At 36.1% G+C, this 22,320-nt stretch overlaps 2 protein-coding genes across 3 annotated transcripts in view; both read right to left on the minus strand.

Annotated features, from left to right (window-relative positions):
* The window catches only part of LOAG_17788, a gene marked incomplete at both ends in the record, with an annotated part of 19,512 nt that extends 1,470 nt beyond the window's left edge, over nt 1-18,042 (minus strand). The window contains 45 exons of one of the 2 annotated variants that reach the window (XM_020450450.1): nt 404-584; nt 674-823; nt 907-1,080; nt 1,377-1,599; nt 1,683-1,804; nt 2,182-2,284; nt 2,391-2,569; nt 2,840-3,149; nt 3,251-3,399; nt 3,796-4,040; nt 4,513-4,765; nt 4,942-5,044; nt 5,138-5,412; nt 5,495-5,671; nt 5,780-5,905; nt 6,011-6,138; nt 6,782-6,914; nt 7,065-7,298; nt 7,378-7,488; nt 7,576-7,698; nt 8,117-8,305; nt 8,408-8,557; nt 8,652-8,771; nt 9,234-9,420; nt 9,706-9,830; nt 9,904-9,990; nt 10,332-10,513; nt 10,829-10,921; nt 11,473-11,650; nt 11,716-11,861; nt 11,948-12,152; nt 12,497-12,676; nt 12,800-12,922; nt 13,359-13,586; nt 13,679-13,826; nt 13,899-14,023; nt 14,343-14,516; nt 14,594-14,736; nt 14,831-15,032; nt 15,175-15,392; nt 15,487-15,627; nt 15,736-16,012; nt 16,649-16,936; nt 17,411-17,535; nt 17,941-18,042. In XM_020450450.1, the coding sequence (XP_020305860.1) occupies nt 404-584; nt 674-823; nt 907-1,080; nt 1,377-1,599; nt 1,683-1,804; nt 2,182-2,284; nt 2,391-2,569; nt 2,840-3,149; nt 3,251-3,399; nt 3,796-4,040; nt 4,513-4,765; nt 4,942-5,044; nt 5,138-5,412; nt 5,495-5,671; nt 5,780-5,905; nt 6,011-6,138; nt 6,782-6,914; nt 7,065-7,298; nt 7,378-7,488; nt 7,576-7,698; nt 8,117-8,305; nt 8,408-8,557; nt 8,652-8,771; nt 9,234-9,420; nt 9,706-9,830; nt 9,904-9,990; nt 10,332-10,513; nt 10,829-10,921; nt 11,473-11,650; nt 11,716-11,861; nt 11,948-12,152; nt 12,497-12,676; nt 12,800-12,922; nt 13,359-13,586; nt 13,679-13,826; nt 13,899-14,023; nt 14,343-14,516; nt 14,594-14,736; nt 14,831-15,032; nt 15,175-15,392; nt 15,487-15,627; nt 15,736-16,012; nt 16,649-16,936; nt 17,411-17,521 (7,519 nt within the window). Of the gene's footprint in view, nt 1-403; nt 585-673; nt 824-906; nt 1,081-1,376; nt 1,600-1,682; nt 1,805-2,181; nt 2,285-2,390; nt 2,570-2,839; nt 3,150-3,250; nt 3,400-3,795; nt 4,041-4,512; nt 4,766-4,941; nt 5,045-5,137; nt 5,413-5,494; nt 5,672-5,779; nt 5,906-6,010; nt 6,139-6,781; nt 6,915-7,064; nt 7,299-7,377; nt 7,489-7,575; nt 7,699-8,116; nt 8,306-8,407; nt 8,558-8,651; nt 8,772-9,233; nt 9,421-9,705; nt 9,831-9,903; nt 9,991-10,331; nt 10,514-10,828; nt 10,922-11,472; nt 11,651-11,715; nt 11,862-11,947; nt 12,153-12,496; nt 12,677-12,799; nt 12,923-13,358; nt 13,587-13,678; nt 13,827-13,898; nt 14,024-14,342; nt 14,517-14,593; nt 14,737-14,830; nt 15,033-15,174; nt 15,393-15,486; nt 15,628-15,735; nt 16,013-16,648; nt 16,937-17,410; nt 17,536-17,940 lie in introns of those variants that run through there. The other variant, XM_020450451.1, reaches the window with a different exon arrangement.
* Nucleotides 18,043-18,911: 869 nt separating this feature from the next.
* On the minus strand, nt 18,912-21,438 carry LOAG_04911 (proteasome regulatory particle; the record flags this gene model as incomplete). Its single annotated transcript, XM_003140448.1, has 9 exons — nt 18,912-18,953; nt 19,037-19,137; nt 19,235-19,448; nt 19,523-19,660; nt 19,803-20,024; nt 20,284-20,390; nt 20,472-20,601; nt 20,859-21,082; nt 21,354-21,438. 9 exons carry the CDS (start codon nt 21,436-21,438, stop codon nt 18,912-18,914), a joined length of 1,263 nt encoding a protein of 420 aa, XP_003140496.1.
* Nucleotides 21,439-22,320: the final 882 nt, after the last annotated feature.

Raw genomic sequence — 22,320 nt, forward strand, 5'->3', positions numbered from 1 at the left:
AAAAACCTGGATTCTCAACAAAACTATGGATGATATGAAACAAGACCTGTCAGATAAAATCACGGTATTATGAGTCAACAACCAATTCTTTCATGAAAATGCTTACCGCGTAATTTGTTCCTGTATTACTTCAGTATTTGCTTCTAAAAATAGATATAATAGGGTGCAGCTGAAATAATGCGTGTGGCTGTTCGGATAACGCAGCTGATTTGCTATAGCGTTGAACAGTAAATACCGTCCTGAAGTGAAGTTGTTTCATATTTAAATCTTTAATTTAATTTGAATTAAAAAAAAAAAAGAAAAAAGACAGGCTAACAATACGCCTCTTATACTGTCAAGATTCTCTACTTTTTTTTCTTTGTAAATAATATATTTGTAAATAACAAAATCCTGGAAAATGAACCTTCAGTACACAAGCTCACTGCTAGATTCTGAAAAATATCCATATATGCTGTGTGTGCGATTGTAGTCATTGTAATGCATTGTTGTTTCTCATGGATTGCTTGAATTGCACGCATTCCAACATATATAACAACTGCATTCATGACGGTTGTATTGTACTTCGAACCAGCAATGTTACTAACCTGAAATTGTATTCATTCTTCGAAAAATATGGACAAAAGATATGGTCATGAACCAAATCATCAAAAAGGTCAGTGGAAAGAAGGATTACCTGCAACAAACTTGGCAAATTAGCATGAAAATCAACAGATGAGCGAGTATTTAAATAATCATCCAGTTGCGTTCTTAGATCAGGAGGAATGATTGCAGCCATATTGATATTCATTTTTGGTTCTTGAGTCATTTCTAGCAAGCTATCAACCTATAAAAATGAACACTGATTTTACACTATGTATAATGTCAATATTGAAAAGCAGTTTTCAAAAAGACACATGAAAACGTTACCTTCAAATTTGAGCCAAACGGATCAGGTAGCCGCATGTTTTTTGGGTAAGCACTAAGTACAAGGTTGCGTAACTGAACACAGTTCGGTGGTATAGTATCACAGATAACAATGTGATACTCGCAAAGCAATTCTGGGAAATCATGCAGAATCACCAATAAAACGCGAAGAGTACCCTAAATACTAAATCATCAGAATATGGTCTGAATCGTGACACAAACTGTTAGATTTAGGCATAATTATAGTTTTAAAAATGACAACTGATGAATCTCCAGTGCTTCATCTCCTATGCACCATCATCTTACTACAAGATTGTCGTCCCTTACTACAAGATTGTCGTATTCCGAAACGTGACGTCCAACTCGTTCCAAAGACTTGAACCAGGTAACAGAAGATCAGTTAAGATAGTACACATAATGGGCTTAAAAAGGGAACCTTCGTAATAGAGCACAAGTTAAATAAAGAATCATACCTTATACATCATGGCAATTGATTTTGGAAGTTGAATATTACGCAAGAATGGAGCCAAAAACTTCAAATGGCATATAATCAACTGAGTGTACATGGCAGCTGTTTTCATTGGTTCGGCGCTTTCTTTCAATAGCCGCCCAATAAAATTTCTATGTCCAATGATATCTAGCCAAGCATAAGCAAAACCCGGAACTCGTCGTGGCTGTAGGATAAATAAAGCCTGTCTGTAATATTGAGCAACATTCTAACCGTTGTTCAGACAACGACCACAACAATTGAAATGAATAGTAATCTTACAAAATATTACCCGAAAGCCTCTAATATATGCCATGAAATGACATCCAAAGCAGGGTCGGGAGCGGTAAGTTCATTGAACATGATGATTAGGATACGCTGATATGGCATTGCGTGAAAATCAGTACCGCGGACCTAAACTGCAAACTATTTTCGAGACAATGCTTGTAAAAAGAAAAAACTTGGATTATAAAATGATTCAAGTGCAGATCAAAATCAGTAAACTGTTAAGGGTAAAAGATGGCAGATCAACAAGCGAAAAATCGAATACGAGCAATGTTTTTTCAGTAATCAGCTTAATTTGCTGAAATCCCACTGAAAATTAATCATAACAATGGCGGCTAACATTACCTACGGCCTGCATTAGATATCTCAAGCAGGAATTTTATATCTTTAACGATAGGCTCTATCAAAATAAAATCAAGTTGATTATATAGTTTCTTTTTTCACAAGCTTTGCTGTGAAACAAGAATTGTTACCACTAACAAGCTTAAAAAAAAAAGTAAAACAACCTCGTGATCCAAATGCAATACGTTGGTGATGATATTCAATACTTTCTTCAACAAATTGATTTTCGTTTGATATTGACTACCATCGCTGTGTTTGATCATCAAACTGTAAGAAAACCCAAAATTCACATCATCTCTAACAACGGCGCAAAATAACGGAAAGATAAAAGTTCAAGCGTATTGCGTCTAACGGCTTGATAATTATTCTTAACCATGTGAGTTTGACGAAAGCATCAAGTGTATAATAGCATCGCTGTCGTACAACGGTCGTCGGATGGCCGCTTACATCGTTCTTTATTAGTCTATATGACACGTCAACGCACATTTCAGTACACAAACGAAAGAAACGTGTGATCATCTCATCTGTTGATATAACACCTTGCTCATGCATCTGGAAATATGCAACAGTTTAAATTAATTGAATTCGAAAATAAAGTCTACCACTAAAACAGATATCTGAGGCTTCATGTCTCATGAATTCTGTCTCCGTATTGTGGAGATGAAGAAGCAAATTGCACCCTGTATAAGTTATAGAAATTTACCAAACAATACTACTTCACTAGAAAATTCCGGCATGTAATTGTAGATTAAGTACATGCTGACCATAGAATTTTTAATTCTTTAACAATTCAATATCGTAAAAAGTAAAAAACTGCCTTACCACATGAACAATTTGCGCAAGAGCTTGTTGAGGCTCTTTCTGTGCTTGCGGTGTGTAACAAAGCTGTATCCATTCTCGTAATATCATTTCTACCTTGCTCTGCAACTCGGCACCATCGTCCACATTATTATCGCTCCTTAGATGCGTACCGCTTCCAATTGGACCAGACGGTGGCGCAGATGCAGCAAGTGCTGCTGGTAAACTGTTATGCACACGATCAGTGATGGTTGAAGGTGGTGGAAGTGATGTAACACCTCGTGAACCAATAAGTCCCACTTCGTTACCTAGTGGTACTGCTGCCGTTGCAAAGCTGAAACTTATTACCTTCACGAATCTGAAAGTCAAAAATGTTCCATGCATAAATCACAGCAGCTACAAGCATTGCATTATCCTAAAAAAAGTCCTACATACCTTTCAGGAGTTGGCCTGTTTTGTCCGAATTGCTGTGCCTTAGCCAATTGTTCCATCGTGAGAGGCATTGATTCGGAAACTGCTTGTCGCGAATGTGTTGGATTACTCATTGTCAACAGTTTTAAAAATCGTTGAGCAAATATTAAAGCCTGCAAAAAAGAGCTGTCCCTATCAAATGAAAAAAAAAAAAAACTCCTTACAAATATAAACTAAATTTCATCAATGTTTTCCGAACCAACCTGAACTGACAACTCCAAATTATAGCAAGAAAGCAAACAAATCTCACCAATTTTTAAAGAGTACTTGAAACTATGCTTACATCTTTCAGTTCTATTCCCCAATAATATCATTCTAAATTCACGAAGAAATGTCAAGTCAGTTGAGAGACCCTTCACGGAACTTATGAACCTTAACTCGAGTTTGGATTGGGAATGCAATAATCAATTCAATATGACATTCTGTCAATTAAGTGAAAATTGACAATACCAATGACTGAAAGCATGCACACAAAACTACTGATGGATAAAGAATGAATAGAAAAAAACTTCAAAATTGCTGCCGCTATCGATCAACAACGCCAAATTCTGATCATAAACATTCATTTGGATAAGCATGTGTTTCGCAAGCAGATCCATAGCATCAACGTTGAATCGATAATCTAACCGGCAATCCACGATCACTCGAGTCATACGACGAGCTAAGTCACCCAAGGGAATTTGTGTTAGTAGGATACGACAAAGTTGAAGGAAGATGTCCTTTAATCTGCGATTCCAGTCCACTTCCGGAGGCGCTGAAACGACAGATTTTCAAGCAGAAAAATTTATTTTTCAATCATAATTATGTAATGTTCGATGACAGTGTAGTAAGAAATAAACTACATGGATATCAAAATCATCAACAACAAAGCATATCATAAATTCAGAGATTAGTATAACCCAAGTACAGTCAGTATGAATCTTTTACGAAGAGACCAAGACAGCAGCGCTCATCCGTGTTGACAATCCACAAAAGGTTGGCATAGTTCCGATTACGTAGTTCTAGTTAGCTAAACTTCTAAAATGCAGATACAGAATCTTAATGTAGTTCTTGGAACTCTGAAAATAAATATTACAGTGCTTAAGAACATAAATCAACCTACACTTGGTCATCACTGCTGACTGCTGCCATTCCAAGTCCTGCCCAAAGTTTATAAGTTATTAGGAGAAATGCACAGTAAAGACATAAATATTACATGAGATAAATAAAGGTATTGCCAAACGTACGCAGTTGATGCTGCTGAAATTCTGCATTTCTATATGCACACAAGACTTGTTCAACAATGCGTTGTATACAGTTATGCATTTGAATTGGTTCACGTGGATTTGATGCCAACTGTGATACTGCGTCACGAATATTAGCAATTGCAGCACTTGCTCGATAATTTGGTACACCGTAAGCGGATAATATCGAATCAATATCGTGCACAAGCATTTGTAAAGCTGTCACAAATTGCTCCACTTCTTTGTCCATTCCAGGCTATAAAACTGGATATGATATTCTCAGATAAATCAAATGTAAAAACTATTACTTTTCACTGAAATATGAATTATGGATTTGCACAGTTTAGAAGAAGTCCAGATTAATGTAACAATTTTTGCAGTTTTCTGGAAAACAAAAAATATGTTTTATAACGTGAAATTTAAACACTATGCCTGTTGAATCACTGGCTGCATGGTAGTTGGAGTAGACGATTTCATGATACTGAAATCGACTATCATATCTTCGGCTGTTGTTGGCTTGAAACCACAAATCCGGCTAAAAATTAATTCCCTGCTATCATAAAATTGAATTGGTTGAATTGCTCTTACCATCTTATCCTCCATTTGTAATCTAGAAAAAATTGAAAACCTGGAAAATTCATCATAAACAACCATCTGATGATTTGTAACCGATCCAACACGAAGTCGTATTTTCTCTGGCATCTGCTGAGCGCGTGCAAGGGCAACAGGATCAGCGTACTGTCGACCTTCAACACGATATTGCTTTCTGGTAGTGAATTCAGATTCAAGGCGTTTATCCATTTCGGGAGTTGCTTTTTCACATGCTGTCTTGACTATAAAATTTGTTGCCAATTCCACGTTGTCTTCCGCAATAGTTGTTGCAGCTTCGTCGATTAGTTTTTGCTGTAAAAAACATGAATAAAAAGTTTATTCGGGAAATCCAAAAATATTCAATATAGTTTAACCTTACTACTAAACCACTCACCTGTTCAGGTGTAATATTGCATCGCAAAGAATTTGTGAATGCCGTTTTAAGAAATCCTAGGATAGTTGAAGATAGTGGCTCCCTGCATGTTATGGATGCCATTCCCGCTGTCATCGCTCGAATCATATGTTGTGAGGCACGACGCATTTTTTGCTCGTCCGGTTCTAGTGCAAAATCCTGAAATCTTACGCTCATAAAAATAATCATTAAAACGAGATGAGTTCGAAGTTATACGGGAAGAAGTAAAACTGAACAAGAAACAGCATCAAAACAATTCAAGCTTACCTTCTTGCAGATATGTTCTGTAACATGCATAGCAATCCGAATTGCTCGCTCAGTAACTGGTCCAATCAATTCTTTAATCGCATGACTAATTGCTGGCCGAACGACGTGTTTCAACTGAGGATTCAACTAAAACTTCGATGCAGAAAAATAAATTTACGCTATATCTTTCGAAATGATAAAAATATTTCTACATTTCAGATTAAAAAACAAAAGTGAAGGACAAAAGTTAACTTGAAACAAAGGTAATGAAGCTGACAGCTTCAAATGCGGTGTAAGACCATCGAAGGAAACAATGTTTATATCATGATAGTGAAAATGAGCTGGTGTCTGCACTTGTGTACCACTTGGAGACTGACTTCCTAAATATCAAAAATTGTATATTATTTGAAAAAAGCTGTGTGCTATGCATTCAGATAAACAGAGATAAAATGTCAGTAGAATATACTTTCAGTTCAATAGAAAGTTTGAAGAATAAAGCCCAGAATCTGACGAAACAAGAGAGGAAAACGTGCACCGAAATTGTGATGTCTTCTAGACTCTGTTAAGCAATACTGCCTTGGAAAGCAAAGTTATTCTTTAGCAAATAAATTTCGTATTTTGTCCTCTTGAAAAACAGATGCTTAGAAATCTCGCTAAAGTAAAAGGATAGCAATTCATTGAGTTAAGGAGGGCCAGAAAGTTGACCTCAGTAATCGGTAGTTTGTTCCCGCTTCTAATTTGAAGAAACGTCTGAAACAGCGGACATCAAAGATAGACACAATGACAGTGAAAGTTTCGATGAATAAAAACTGCTGAATCTACCATTATCAAACGTGCGTAGAAGATACGAGAAGAATCAATTACAAGTTTATACAGGAAAAGACGTGACAAATTCAGCTTCAGGTAAAATCTTATCATTTGCAACGCATGGGAACTTAGAACGATTGGTCAAGTAAATTATACAAATCCCTATAGTAATTAAATTTCAACCAAATCTAGAATTTATGCTGTAATAAGTTTTACTCGGCATAGTGATGCTTGATAAATTGCCAATCAAATGATCAACATCAGCAGTTGCTGTTTGTGGTATACCTGCCACAACTTCTGCAGAAGCTTCAGAATTGACACGCACTGCTGGGACAGGTGAAGCCGCCATCTGAAAGTGCAATCTATATAATACAAATAATATTATAGACAGATCACTAAACTGTAACTCACAATTCGGTAAGTTAGTGAAAATTTGTTATTTTTAAAATACATTCAACTTCACTAAGACAAACAAAACTGTTCAAAAAACAACAGATACCTGTAGCTCGGGTGGTTTTAACATCTTTAGATCGCCTAATTGTTGCGGAAGCCTTATCAAGCGTTCAGTATCTTTCAGCACATCTTCTATTGTGAGCTTGCTTAGGTCAACGCCTAATTCCTTACAGAGTACTTCTATTTCGAACTTCAAATTTAATTTTAAGTCTGGTTGATTATGAAGCTCTGCCAAAATTTTGAAAATCGCTTTTATCCACGCACAATTTGGTCCAAAGATCTGCAAACGGTAGGTAACGTAAGAAGCGAAGATACTTTCAAAAACTTCGTGTCAAATATGAATGATCAGAAAGGCTTGCCTGACTTTTACTACAAGAGACAAGAATTTTCGCGATGAAGGGTACAACAAACAGAAGTTCTTGCTGTCCTTTGTAATAAGCCTCCATAAGAAGGGACTTCATATCCAAATCCTTAAATTAAAACGGTAACAGCCAATGTACAAACGCACTTTCGTAAGGAAAAATTTCAAACAGTGTGAAAAAAATACTAAGAAATACCGATGTAACGATAGGATGGTCGCGGGCGATTGTAATCGCACCCAGCCATAAGCCGAGATTTTTTAGCAACTGCCTATCGCCAAAATTCGTCGCTGCTTGTCGTTTATCGCTTCTCAAGAGAATCTCAAAAAAAAAGAAAAAAAATGAAGCATGATCTAAACTATACTATGTGAAATAAATTGAACTTGAACAGATTTCACTTTTTTACTGATGTATGTTTACATAGTGCTTCAGCCAAAGCTGTTTGAAAAAACTTTTCCGATCCTAAGAACATAGTACCACATCGATAACATTCCCAATGCTAAAGCTGTAGCAAACTCTCGGTCAAGCAGCTGTTATCATACAACAGACGCCCTTGGCATAAATGATCTTTAATATTGGCTTCAGGATGCTGATTCTTACATTGTATTTACATGAGATCAAACGAACCGATGCCATGTGTAAGAGAAGCCATCATTGAAATCCTCAATACGTATGTTAAAGGTTAACGGAAAACTTGCCTGATACCCATAAAAGTTTTCAACTGTGTCAAAAACAATACCTTTATGTTCCTAAAAGTTTCCAACTTCACGAATTCTTCCAACTTTCTGTTTTCGATTGCCAAAAGAAAGAGATTGTAGAGAGGTTGAAAATTCTGTTCAATACTAACACGTTTCATCACCAGATATTGTGCTAACCATCGAATAAAGTTATCATCCAGTTCTTCGATCATAATTTTTATTTCTTCGACCTGAAGAGATGCAAAAACATAATATGAATTTTAAATCCAATTTCAGAGATAAAAATCTACAATGACTATCCAGTTATAAGCAAACGTACCATTAAAACCCACCTTTTTCGGAAGATTGATTTGGCTTAAATTATTGAACAAAAATGCAACTTTTTCCATTACAGTTTCTGATGGTTGCTTTATCTGACTACCTTCTTTTTCAGTTGCATTAACCAGTGTGTCAACACTAGTAACAGACAACACTGATGAACCCTGAAAAAATATTAAGAGTTTACAGTACTACAACGATTTGTGATTTGGTTCATGCTTAAAGTTCAATAATCCAATTCATTTCATGAAGCCATACGGAACGTGCTGCTAAAGCTCGATTCATATCAGTTATTGTTCGTTGTTGCGGCTGCCAATTTGGTGTTTCACGACCAGGAACATGTGGCTGTTGTCCCTGTATACCACTGGTTACGTAATCCTAAATAACCATACATGCCCATAATTCAACAATGCAGAAATTGTCTCGTACGTATACGTGATGTTCATATTTAAAGGCTTTAGGCCTTCTTATAAAGTACGGTTCATAATGTGAATATGTGAGAATTTGATTTATAAAAAGAATCTTTAAAAAAATTATTTATTAATTACTTTTCGAACAGAAAACTTGAAAAATCAGAAATTTTGTTCTGTCTAAGAGAATAATTCAAATAAATGCAAAAGTTATACTAGTCTGACCAAACAAACAGCCTTTATCGGTTAAAAATAATACCACCTCACTAACAACACCAAAAACCGGCAAAATAATACTCATAGACTCTGGATGATCAAAAACCAGAACAGATGCGAGACTTTTTTCACATCCCCTAGAAAGTGTTTTTAATTTCTTTGTAACGGAATATAATAACTTTTTTCCATTATTTTATCAAATCAAACATAATACCTTCAAATTCTGAGGGAAATGCTGGAAATTTCGTTGGTTAGCAATCATGACACATACTTTGGGATATAAACTCAGCTTTGTCCGACATGCATTAAGCGCTACGATTCCAAATGTCCAAAGCATACTACCCGGTTCTGCTTGCAATGATTCTATTACCTTCCTCACTGCGGTAGCAAACTGCAAGTTCCTGCAATATGGATCTCATTACACATGTATTTAAAAAAATTTTGCCACCTCACAATTACAGCTGATATTGCAAACTCAACATTCTGTTAGTCCCATGAGTGATAGTGAAGTAGATTACTTTAGCATCATGGTAACTCTTGACTGCTTTCAATTCCTTGTTAAAGCTCAAATTTTATGTCATCAAAGCAGCCAAACAGAAGGATAGTCACTCAATGACCAAAAATCTCAAAACTATCAAAAAAAGATAGCATTAGTGGTAAGTAAATTAAAATAAAAGAAAACATACGATATCACACCCTCACGAATAATGCTACCATATACTTCTGCAGTTGTTCTTAACTCTCGTTCAGGATACTCATGAAAAAATCGATATTCTTCGAATAAATTCTTGACCACACATGCCAAAATATCCTGTAAATGGGATTTTCTTGTTAGTGTGCAGTACACAAACGCACAAATATAAAAATATTAAGAAAGACAAAACCTTGTCCCTTTGCACATTTGATGCTTTAAACTGTTTCAAGCGTTCAACAAAATCTGCGACCGGCATCTGCATATGCTGAGAGTATATCTGCAAAATAAGAATGTTTCACAGTTCTGACTAAAATTTCCATCCCAACATTCATTCCTCAGATACACAAACACACAATTCTCTTATTCATCACTAACTTTTCATTGAAAGGTTTTCAAAAACCTCAAGAAGGAAAATGGATTTTTAAAAGCATGATCCCTTTACTCCGACAGTTTGTTTAAACACATGTGTTTTTACAACGACAGCAATTTAAAAACGTAAAAGCAGTTGGCAGTGGTAAACGATTATTTTTGTATCTATATCAAAAAAAAGAAAGAAAAAAGCTCATTACATTAAGATCTAAATTGCTCATGTTTCAAAAAAAAATAAAAGCATATTACTTGCTGAAAGTACATATTTGCTTCATTTTGAATTTCCTCACTGAACTGTACGGAAGTAAGATCGTCCATAGGTGCCGGAGGTACAGTAATACGACCTGGCGAGCCGCCACTGGCTTGCTGTTGTTGCTGCTGCTGTCCAGCTGCGTTATGCACAAATGAACTGTTTCCATTCAATATATTTCCTGAAAACAGAAAATGTAAAAGTGATTATCCGCCACAGTTACAGTTAACTCTATTCACCGCTAGCCGATGTCATGTTACTGGGAACCGAAATTAACTGTGCTGCTCCAAAAGCTGCATATGGATATGCAACAATGGAAGCTCATGATATTGACGCTACATCTACAATGCAGTTAAGATTTGATTTGCTTTTATGAACAACACGTGATAGTCTTTTCAGCTTGGGTGAGACTGCTGTGGATCTTTCTCGCTAAACCTCTACATGGAAAAAAATCAGCACAGCTGTGCCACAAAGAATCGCGGTAATATTGGCCGACCTGCTGAACCAGGAGCACCAGGTGGCACGCGAAAATCAAGAGCAGAAGAAGGACCACTAGTGGATCCCGGTGTTGTTCGTACACCACCAGTTCCTACAATTATAAGTGCTGAATTAAATAACAGGTAAAAGAAGTTTCATGATACATTGAATAATTTTAGAAATAAAACATAATTTGAAAATGCATTTTAAACTAAGCAGGAATGAAATTGAATTCAGTTTACTCACTGGATCTAGAAAAGAAATGTATTTTAAATTAAGCAGAATGAAATTAAATGAGAAAAATATGGTGATTCTGTTAATCGAGAGTCATATTTAAAGTGAAATATTTTCAGCGAGACTTCTCGGTTATTCACGATACTATCTCATGATGACATAACTGCATGACAGCATAAACGTGCACATGTTGCAAGAAAGGGCCACAATGCAAGCGGTCAGGTATCACTTAATTAGTATATCGTAATTTTGCACTTAACAGCATTAGCATGCTTGTAGCTTCTCCTAAATGTAATGGCAGATATTCTCCACTGTAAAAGTCATCATCCAAAAGTTCGAGATCTCTAGATCATATTAGCTTAAAGCTGAAGTGACCAAGGAAAATCAATTACTTAGAAAGCAAACGAAAAGTTCGCATAGAAATCAAACCTGGTATACCAACTGGCATACTCCAACCAGGTCCTCCAGCTCCAGGTCCTGACCGCGTTTGTGTTGTTGGTATTCCAGTACTCATAAAACCTGTCCTCATCATCTGCCCGGACGGTGACATTGACAGAGCATGACTTCCATTAAAATTCGGCTGCAAAACATTAGCTGCATTCGTCGCCTGGAAATTGAATATTTTAGGAAAATACGCCACCTGAATAAAAATAAAGTAATCATTATACTCACTTTAAGTAAATCATTTGCTTGCGGAAATGGTCCTGTAGTCGAGCCTGGAACGCAAAGATTTGTTCCTGTACCGCTTCCAAAAATTTGCACTGATCCAGGTAAATTCCCTTGTTGATGCTGTCGATTTTGCATCTGTTGTGCAGCTGCTTAAATTGTTATATTTTTTAAACATGATTATTTTAGTTGAAAAGATCTATAAAAACTTAGTTTTGTGAATTTTTAAAAATATTACCAAGCATATCTCTATTCGATGCACCAAATCCAGTTGTCCCGAACGGAAAATTACCAAAACTGCCGGTGAGCTGTTGCACCGGCACCGATGGTGTTCCTATACCACTACTAAACACATTCGACGTTGATGAGTGTGCAGCTCCAGCTGCGCTTAATTGCGTTCGAGAGGTTGATATGGCTGACAAACGCCCTTCACTGTTTTTCAGCTGTTTATAAAATAGGAAATTAATTTTTAATAAAATTTTAGTAGTTAGGATAACAAATTCCCCGAGAATTTATCATTATGTGATAAGAATAGGCATTATTTTACATTCTCGCGATCAACAAGCAACTGATGCTTGAATTAAAAGTGACAACAAAAAACACCATACTCCAAATCCAGTCTTTTTCATGTTACAGAAAAGTGATTGAAGTTGAAAAAATTAGATATTTCTACTACCAAAGATTAAAGAAACGCGTTGCAAGTGAAAAGTAAGTGACAACATTCACTCCTAAAATATCTCCCATGTGTACACCTACTCTTCAAACCAATTTAAAAGTGTCAACGAACCCCGGGTATCTGACAGCAAAGCGAGGATAAATCATTGACTGATGCACTAGACATACAAGTCGTCCGTGAAAGAGCATTCAATAGCGCTCTTATTGTCTCTTGCGGTAACACACTACTGTTCACCATGCCCGCTGGTAACCGGCGACGTATATAACATATAATCTGTGAAGCAAACGCATCCTGCAATAAAGCAAATCAATGAAATTTGAGAAAAATTTACCACATTCATCACTTATTCAATAATATGAGAGTCAGTCTTACTATCTTATTAAAAGTTAAACTAAATGAAAGAACAGATCTTACCCCATATACTGCTAATTTATCATCAACCCACTTGTCCAACTTCAGGAAATCTCTTCTCGAAGCCAAACAAGCTAAATCAATTGTAAAGGGAAATTGTGGTACATTGAATAGTTCGGCTAAGCCCTGAAATGCGAACATGGCCATTTTTCACAACTAGATGTAGTCATAATGGCCTTATATTTTTGGTAAATAGTCCGATTGCATCATAATACGCTGAAGAATACAAAATGATCCATAATAATTGAAGATTTCCTTCTTTCCAACTTTTTATAGTTTTTATTGGATAAACCTATTCCAATAATTTTGTTTAATGCAAAAATATACTCATCATTTATTGTGATAGCAAGAAATGCTAAATATTGAAAATATTGAAGTGATGAAGAGAGAAGACAGAGATGAAATATGTTCCAAAGAGGATTCACAATGTTCGTTTTCCAAGGCCGCCTAACACTAGTAATTTGAACTTGAAAGCAGGAGCTTACATCTTTGTAGCACTCGAAATACTAGAAGATGACTTTAAATATTAATAAAGAAAAAAACCTAAAGAAGAAATACTGACATCTGGTTTAAGCTCATGGGCTACTTCCAAGATTCGGGACAATTTTGCTTGGTCATCTGGACTTTTCATATAATAATTGCAAAGAGCAGTTAAAATCGTTGGTCGTAATTGCACTTTGTCTTCGCAGTTCCAAACTACATTTAGTACCGGAACAGCATTCGGATGATTTCCGATCAACGTTGGTATGAGCATCTGCATTAGGTGAATGCGCAAATTTGACGAAGGCAACTAAAAAAAAGTAGTTATAAAACTGACTACTTTATGTTGCAAACATTGAAGTTTTCAAAGAATTACACCCACCGAATATGATTCAATCTCACAAAATAACATGCCTGCATTTGTAATAAAGCTAGCAACAAAACATCCGGGCAAGTACTAGTTGGTTTATGCAAAATATTCATCACACCATTCACCAATTTTCTCACTTCACCTAGTCGTATCAACGTATCCACCAAATCCAAACAGCGCCTATAATTAGATAAGTCACAAAATTTTCAAAAAACTACTTCTAAAAAAGGTCACAAAAGTTGTAATATTCACCAGTTACTTAACTCCCTTGTTTCTTCCGGCTGTACTTTCAACGGAGTCAAATTCACTGCTTTGTGAGGATAGTCAGAAAAGCAAAATACATCGGGATTTTGCAATATTTGCTCAATCCATGATAACTGCAAAGAACTAATTAGTTACACAGTTATAAAAAACTTCCAAGTTTAGCGACATACGGTTCGCGAAATACACCAAAAATAAGTACAACGTAGTGTATCAGCTCCGACAACAATGAGGTAAAATAACACCGGACAGTCATTATAGATTTGTTTAGTGATCCTTTAGCAGCCTACTTCAGTTTCACCACTGCTAATCATCGATTTTGATAAGACAGATATTTCATTTTGCTGTACTCAATATCGCGGCGTACAGAGACATTAGTGCTTCCATGTCGCGATATAACAACTGACTGCATTACGTAAAAGTCTAATTAGATACCTGGCCGTATTTGTGGAAATTCCATTCACGATACAACAAGCCTATCGGGAAAGGATTAGAACCAAGACCTTCTAACAAAATTGCAGTTAATAACTGCAACTGCGCTTTTGTTCGCACAATAAAATTTGTTTGATCAAGGTGCATTATTATTTCCGACCAATTTAGGTTTGGTGCCTGCAAAACATTCAGACTTGCAATCGAGAAAGACCCTGTGAAAAACGCAAAATAAACCGAAATTTGGGATTTCTCACCAGCTCTCGAATGGCGTTGGCAAAATTTTTGGCATTCCAAGTAATCTGTTGCATCGACTGTGATGAGTTTACGCTCGCAGAATTTTCGGAGAGACCGCTGGTCGTAGTCGACAAACTTTCTGCCGATGAACTAGTCCCAGTTGCTGAAATATTAATGTTTTTAAGCAGACTTTCGACTAGGAAATAGTCAGAAATTCTTTCGTAGCAAAAACAAATAAAGATGTGGAATATGGTCACCTGGAACACTTCCGGAACGATGGTCCCATAAAATACTTGGTTGGACCGACTGCTGCATATTAGAGCCGGAACATGTATTTATCATCATCACAATAACTCGAGAAAGATTAACAGCATTCAAAATAGTTCCATCTCCGGAATTCAGCGAGATCAGGTGCTGCCGACATGACTTCACACTTAACGTAAATGTCGTACCAATTTCCTGTCAAAAGAATTTTTTTAAGTGAAAAAAAAAAACCATAAAAAAATGAACGCCTGCGAACACTGAATACTGAACCACATAAGATTTTGCCTACATTTTTAAATGTGGTTGTGAGTAGCAATTATCAATTTCGATCACATACCTGGATCTGCTGTGCCAGTAAATTCGGATTCTGATAAGCCAAGCTATCCATTATCTCATCGAGATCCTTATCTTCCAAATCAACGTAATCAAAGGGTGAAAGATGATCACTTCCTGCTGATGATAATGATACTTTGGAATTTCCTTCAGGCGCAGCTGTCAAAATAAGTTGGAGTGGCGGGAGAGTCCTTATTAAAGTAATCCCACGTATAGCAAGCTCTATAATAGCAAGTTTCATGAAAATGAATGATTTCAGCAAGAAATCATTTTAAAAGACTTCTTATAAACATCAGAATGAATAAAACAAACACACCTTTTTCAAAAATTTTCAGAAAACAGATAACAGATTGTTGATCAATCGCAACAAATTCAATAATCTGCGTTGAGAAAAGGGACGTAAAAAGCTGATGAATGAATTCAGTAGATAATGCACAATCAGAGACCGCTGAATTATCTGAAGTGAAAAAATATATTTTCAAAACGCATTTGCTGAACTTACAAACAACGCAAGAAAACTAAAGCAAAAGGGATAGAACCGCAGTATCTTTGGCTTAAAAATTACCTTTTCTGGTAGCTTCAAATAATGTTCTAAAGACGACACGAAGATACTGGCCAAGTCCTTTGGTAGTTTGCGGCACAAGTGAAGAAGAGAAGAGAATAAGGCCAACAAGCACTTGAATAGAAGGATCAACGGATAGTAGTGAAACAAGAAGAGTTTCAAGAAAACGTCCAAGTAGACTATACCGTATTTCCACTAATCTTTCCTCCAATACTTCAACAAAGCGATAAAAAAGCCGTATAGAAGTTGCTGTTGGATCTTTGATACAGTTCTTCAGCTGCTGAAATAAAACTGCACTATCATTATTACTGAGATCACAATGAACAGAAATACCTTATGTACACAAGTATTCGAAAAAAAATGGAAAAAGTGAAACATGCAAAGAAAAATGCTGCATAATGTTACAAATGAACATATGTGAATTAGTCACGTGGAATCCGGTCTTGATAGGCAATACGAAATTAAAACTCAGCGTCGAAATGATGGTACTCAGAAATCAACGGACCAAGAAAGCAGAAAAAAGTGTCAAAAAAAAATCACTAAATTAATGAGTAAACTGTATAAAATAGCTTGAGAATAGTACCGCAGGCCCTATGCAAAGAGTCTACATAATCGTCAAACTTTGGTGTGTACTGAATAATCGTAAATCCTTCTACCAGATCTCGTAAATACTACAGAATAGAAAACTCATGCTTTAAAAAGCAACCAAACCAGATTTATTCATCAACATTGAAATAATACAAAGAACAAAAGATCATGCAGATATTTCCAGTACAAAAATCAAACCCACATAATAATTACTTCTCACACGTAGCAAAAGCGAGAACTGATTTTGTGCCGAATATATCACTATTGGAAAGCTCATGCTTATATATACAAGTTGACCGGCGTACCGGTTTCACAACACAACACCAACCTGTCGAATTACGTACGCGCAGAAATTGTCTTTTAGTTGTAGGTTGTACTTTCGAGCTGATGAGGACCGTGGTTGTTGTTGAATGGCAAGTGACTGCTGCTTTTGAAATGCAACAGTACTAACAGATACAGATCGAGCAGCTGTGTTTGTTGGATTTGAAGCAGGTAGACAATCAGAAAGTAATGTGTTCGATGTTATGATATTATCAAGCAATACGCGAAAAACGTATTGATCAACAATGCCACTCTCAGTAGAAAAAGGTGCCACAAATAAGTGATTTAAGAAATCCTAAAAATTATCCGAAATAATCATAATGCAATCAGAAATAATCATAATGTAATCAATGTGTATATCGTCAAACCATATACTGAAGTGATGGATCATGATGCTTATCCGGACCAAAAATAAATAAAAATAAGGTGCAACTTCAAAAAAAAAACAAAATTTCCCCTACAATTCAGAATCCATTCTCACGTTCCTTCTATTGATAAACACAACTGCATTAACTACTAACTTCATGTCGACAAGAAGCAGCCAAATCCGGTTATAAATTATCTCCTTTTACAACTTCTGTTGAAATTTTTCCTAGTGTTTTTACACTGCTACAAAGCTACACAACCGGTCTATAGCAGAGTACCGAAATATTTCGTGCAGCACAGTGTACAGATAAATGGAGCACTAGTATTCACCCCAACTTCCTCTTTCAGTTCATAAAATACTAATTAGAATTTGATAATACCATAACAAATTAAAAACAAAAACCTTATCAAACAAAGAATCCGGGTTATTAGAATCAAATTTTTCTGCCGCAATAACCAATAAACGATCAATTGAGGCGAGAGCTATCGAAGTTGGCGTCACACTTATAGACATCAGTAGCCGGGATACTAAAAACAACAATATCGATACAATCAGTAACAATTATTTTCCTACATTTCATCTTTTAGGTTTAGAAAATTTGGAAAATAAAATACAAAGCAGATCATATTCAGTGCAATTATTTTGCTGTTACTATTGCATATATGATCGCAATCATCGATAATGGAAACATGGGCCCCTAACTTTCCCAGAAATAATCAATGTAATTACGGGAAATCATGTGACCAAACGAATTTTATTAATGTCCGTATGTCCATAATGCATGGATTCACCAAGCCGTCATAGGCGTTTGGTTGAGTGATTGAGTAAACTGGTATATATATATATATATATAAAAAGAACTTCCCAAAAATTTCCTACTGCTGTCATATACTATAAGACGAAAATAACCATGAGAAATCAGGTAAACATACCATGGACAGAGGCCGACTACCGACATGCAGAAGAGCACCCCGAATCAGATGATTAGTACTGTCTTAGTTCAAGCGAAGTAAACAGGAACTAAAATTCTGAAAGAATTCATCCAGCATTTGCATTACATTTCCTGCTATAACACTGAGACACGATACAATCCGCAGGACAAAACATGGACAATGTCCTCAGACTCCAAAGTAATGCTTGTGAGTAGTAAACACCAAACGCCAGGGAAAAATGTATTATCTACGATTATGATCAACAACTTTATCAAACAAACACAATGAGCTCATGTTTTATTTTCAAAAAAGAACCAAGTGTTTCAAATAACGCCAATTTACGATTAATCCCGACACATAGAGATACTATGAAGCAATCCGTAAGCTGGAATTTAAAAATACCAGACGAAACAATGAATAAATGGACAACAGAAATAATATGTTCAAGAGGTCATAAATGGCTGTTATAATACGTACACGCATACAAGCTTGCACACAAGCTTGCTTTATTTCAGTGATGTACATTGCAATGGTGTTTATCTGATCAAAATGTTATCGAGACGCAGGCAAACAATATGTCTGAGCTAATATCATAACTGCATGATTATTTTGAGATTTCATAATCAGTTATACACATCAGGTTGTTCTGAAACATAAATGACAAAATCTCACTGGATACTGGGCTAAACACAGTGTCAACAACAGAGAAGCTACATATAACTCTGAAGGGAAAAATGATGAAATTTAAATGACAACACCGGTACGTAGAGTAAAAGTTTCTGTATCACATACTTTCATGCATTCAAGATTTGTACTATTTTAATCACTTCTGACAGCCTTATCTTACCCTTTTCCGTAAGATGCATGTATGTAAGCAGCTCCGAACTGTACAATTTAAAAGCTACATTTAAATTAGGGTGTTATGGCGGCAAACTCTTCTTCAGAGATATCACCAGTTAAAAAGAACAATATCATCTTAATTTCTTCACCCGCTGGTATAATGCGTCCACGACCTGTAGCAAGTTTTTAATTATATAAATTATTCACCAATACTCTAATCCAGATACAACCAAACGTATTTTAAGAAAAATTTTACCTCACTCATTGCGTGAATGGCTTCCACCGCTGCTTCGTACGTTTTGTCCACAGGAGCAAGATCATACACAATTAGCATTCCTTCGCCTTGATGCAAGCTTCCTGTAAAAAGTATGCCAACTTTAATATCTAAACCAATTTATACACGAATTAGGGAGTGTTAGCAGAACAGATTGATTAATGAAATGCGAATGATTACCTGAGAACTTCCTATCCAGTATCATTTGTGATAACTTTTTCTCCACTTTGTCCCTAGTAAGTCCAATTTTTGAAGCAATGTGTTCAAGCTGGACGTAGGAATACGGTTCAATTATCCGGCATAAATCTTTTTCGAGCATACTATCACTTAAAGAATTAAAGTGTTTCTTTACAACAGCATCGCACTGCAGTTCATCACGAAAACTTCCAAATGCCTGAAGAAAGAAACTGATTTGCATGCTCTAATAAGTTATACGAATGAAAGTAAACTATGAAGGACCAGACATACGGCATTAAAATCAGCCAGTGACCGTTTCTTGGCAGCCTCAGCAACTGCACGCATGGCATCCAAATCTAATCCACTATATTTTAACGCTAGCTTCGCTGATAAAATCGTTGAAACTTCTTCTGGGGAATCAAGCATTATCTGAAAAATACTGCTACAGCAATGTTTAATATGAAATATCATGAGAACAAGTAACGAAGAAAACAAAAGTACGGAATTAGTACATTCGGAAAACATGGTGTGTGAAACTAGAACTAAAAAATGGAAGTTTGTAAAATGCAACCTTGCTCAAAAGCATATATTTAAGAGCACGTATAGCGTCTTGTTTGTCATTAACGGTGTCGTATCCTTCGAAGGCTTCATAAAAATACGAAAACGCTGTTTTAAAATCACGCTCACTAGCAGCGTGCAAAATCCCAGATTGCATATCGAGGGCAGCTTGCATGCGAGGAGGCATGTAAATTGAATTTGCTGTTGTCCTTGCTGATGTCAGAGCAGCTCTAGCCTGAAAAAAATTCATCAAAAAAAAAACGGACACCAAAAATTTTTTCTCAGATGTTTCTATATCTCACAAGCTTAAATAGTGAAGTATACAGCAAAATCACGATACACACAGCAATCTTGCGTTAGAAACACCGATATATACTAGATATTCTTGAGAAAGCATTGGTTTAATTAGACGTAGCAATAAAGTGTAAGGCTACATTGGGCACTTTCGATGGTGTATGTTAGCACGATGGAATAGAATGTTAACTGGAAAAAACCTTTGACAAATTCCCTAAATGGTAGCAAGCTTTGCTTTCTTCCAGTTGTACCTCAACAATCACATCTTTGTCATCGACTTTCTTCAGTTCGCGAACCAGCTGATTTGCTAAAATGTTCGGTTACTTATTGGTTATGCAATCAGTCAAATTAAACGTACTAAAATTCAAGAACTGAGAAACTTATGTACCTAAATGCTGTGCTTGAGTGAATCTGCGAAGATCGTTATAAAGACGAACAAGGCGAGCCTGCAGTGTCTGTCGCAAGAATGTTCGATTTTGTTCAGTTGCCCACTGTATGCATTCCTTGCATAGGTCAACCTTGGAAATATATCAGTGGACATCAGTGAAAAAAAAATACTTTATTAAAGAAAAAAAGTATTTTTACAGATGACTAAAGAAAGAGCTTTTATTTTTATTGAATCATTTATCTTTTGAATGTTCCATTTATTGTTTCAAGTACTACAAATCCTTGATTGCTTCGAGCGTTCTGCTGATAAACTGGGAGAGGATAGTATGTAAGCTATGAAAGAAATTCAATAATTCCTCATTGATTCTTCTAGAAGCAGTAAGATTACCTTAATATCTCCATCCTGATTATCAATCATGAGACAGAGATCAACCAAATTTCGAACAAGTTTCGCCGCTTTCGCCTTGCCTAATGATACAAGAAATGGACGAGTATTTTCGATCATTTTGCGCAATTCTTGAGTACGTTTATTCTTCGCTAACATATTACCCAGTTCCATAATCGACTCTTCTTTCTTTTTAATATCTGCCTCATCATTCACTGGTGACTTCACTGCAAAAGTTCTCATGTCAGAAACAAAAAAAAAACTTATGTAACAGTACTCAATTAATCAATTTTAGAGATTTCTGAATTATCTAGACAAACAAAGAAAATAGCCTTTTTCGTGGGACTCAAGTGTGGTTCTGAAATGTAGTAACAGGCCAAATGATTCATTTGAAGTTCGTGTCCAGTATTACTGCAGAGAAGAATATACCACTAAAATAACCGCTAAGAGACCTGGAATAAATCGAAGAAAAAAGCATCTTAAAGAACCAAGCTTTACCAAAGCTGGTGAGATAACGTATAGCGTTATCTTCGTTCATGTGTGGTGCAGATGACATTGTATCCATGGCAGTGCCGCCGGACATTTCTCCTGCAGCAATTCTGGATTTGTTTTCTCGTACAGAAAATGTGCTTCTAAAATACGGGAAAATATATCCCTAATCCAAGCTCTACCTGAAATGAGGAAAGAAATTAAGGATGAGTGGGACACCAGGAAGTCTTCAGAAATTCTTGGGATTAGAAACTGATCCAGGAAGCTTTTAGATGCTTAAAAACTGATCCTCAAAAACATAATCGACGACAACTTTTAATATAATTATCTTACAGTTAATCATAGATTCTCCTGAAAATTTAAGTGTCCCATTAACTCGTCCCAATACTGAAAGCAATTAGTGGAGTCCGTTACGACTATAAAATATCCATGACATTTATGCCATTATCAAAAAACTCTTTTCACCCTAAGAGAGTTATAATCGAGAAGTGGAAATAGCAGGAAGGAAGCTTGGTGAATCTGAGGAAGCCTCAGGATTAGTTTGATTTATGAACAAGTGCTTCTCGACAGTTCATTGAAAAGTCGTGTCCACTGAAAGCAGGAGTTCGTACGCTATCCTCTCATCACTTATCCCTCAAGAACTTCTCTATGCATATCATTTGAGGAGTGTGTTGAAAAACTTGTGTAGAACACATCCCTATCACTTTTGTACGCAACAGAAACTAAACAAGACGGAAATTAGCGGTATATTCTGCCATTTGAAAGATCAATAAAAGAAGCAATCCAAGGGATACCCGCCCCATTAACACACTCGCATCTTCATAGCACACTCACGCATCATTCACAACCACGAGTCACTAGCTATCTACCGAGCGTACGAGAAATTAATGTCATATCACAGCTTGCCGTAATGAGCACCACTCTACAAAACGATGACACTCCCAATCTACCGTACATTGTAAAAGTAGCGAATCTT

The sequence above is a fragment of the Loa loa genome (assembly GCF_000183805.2).
Source record: "Loa loa unplaced genomic scaffold supercont3.129, whole genome shotgun sequence".
NCBI lineage: Eukaryota > Metazoa > Nematoda > Chromadorea > Rhabditida > Onchocercidae > Loa > Loa loa.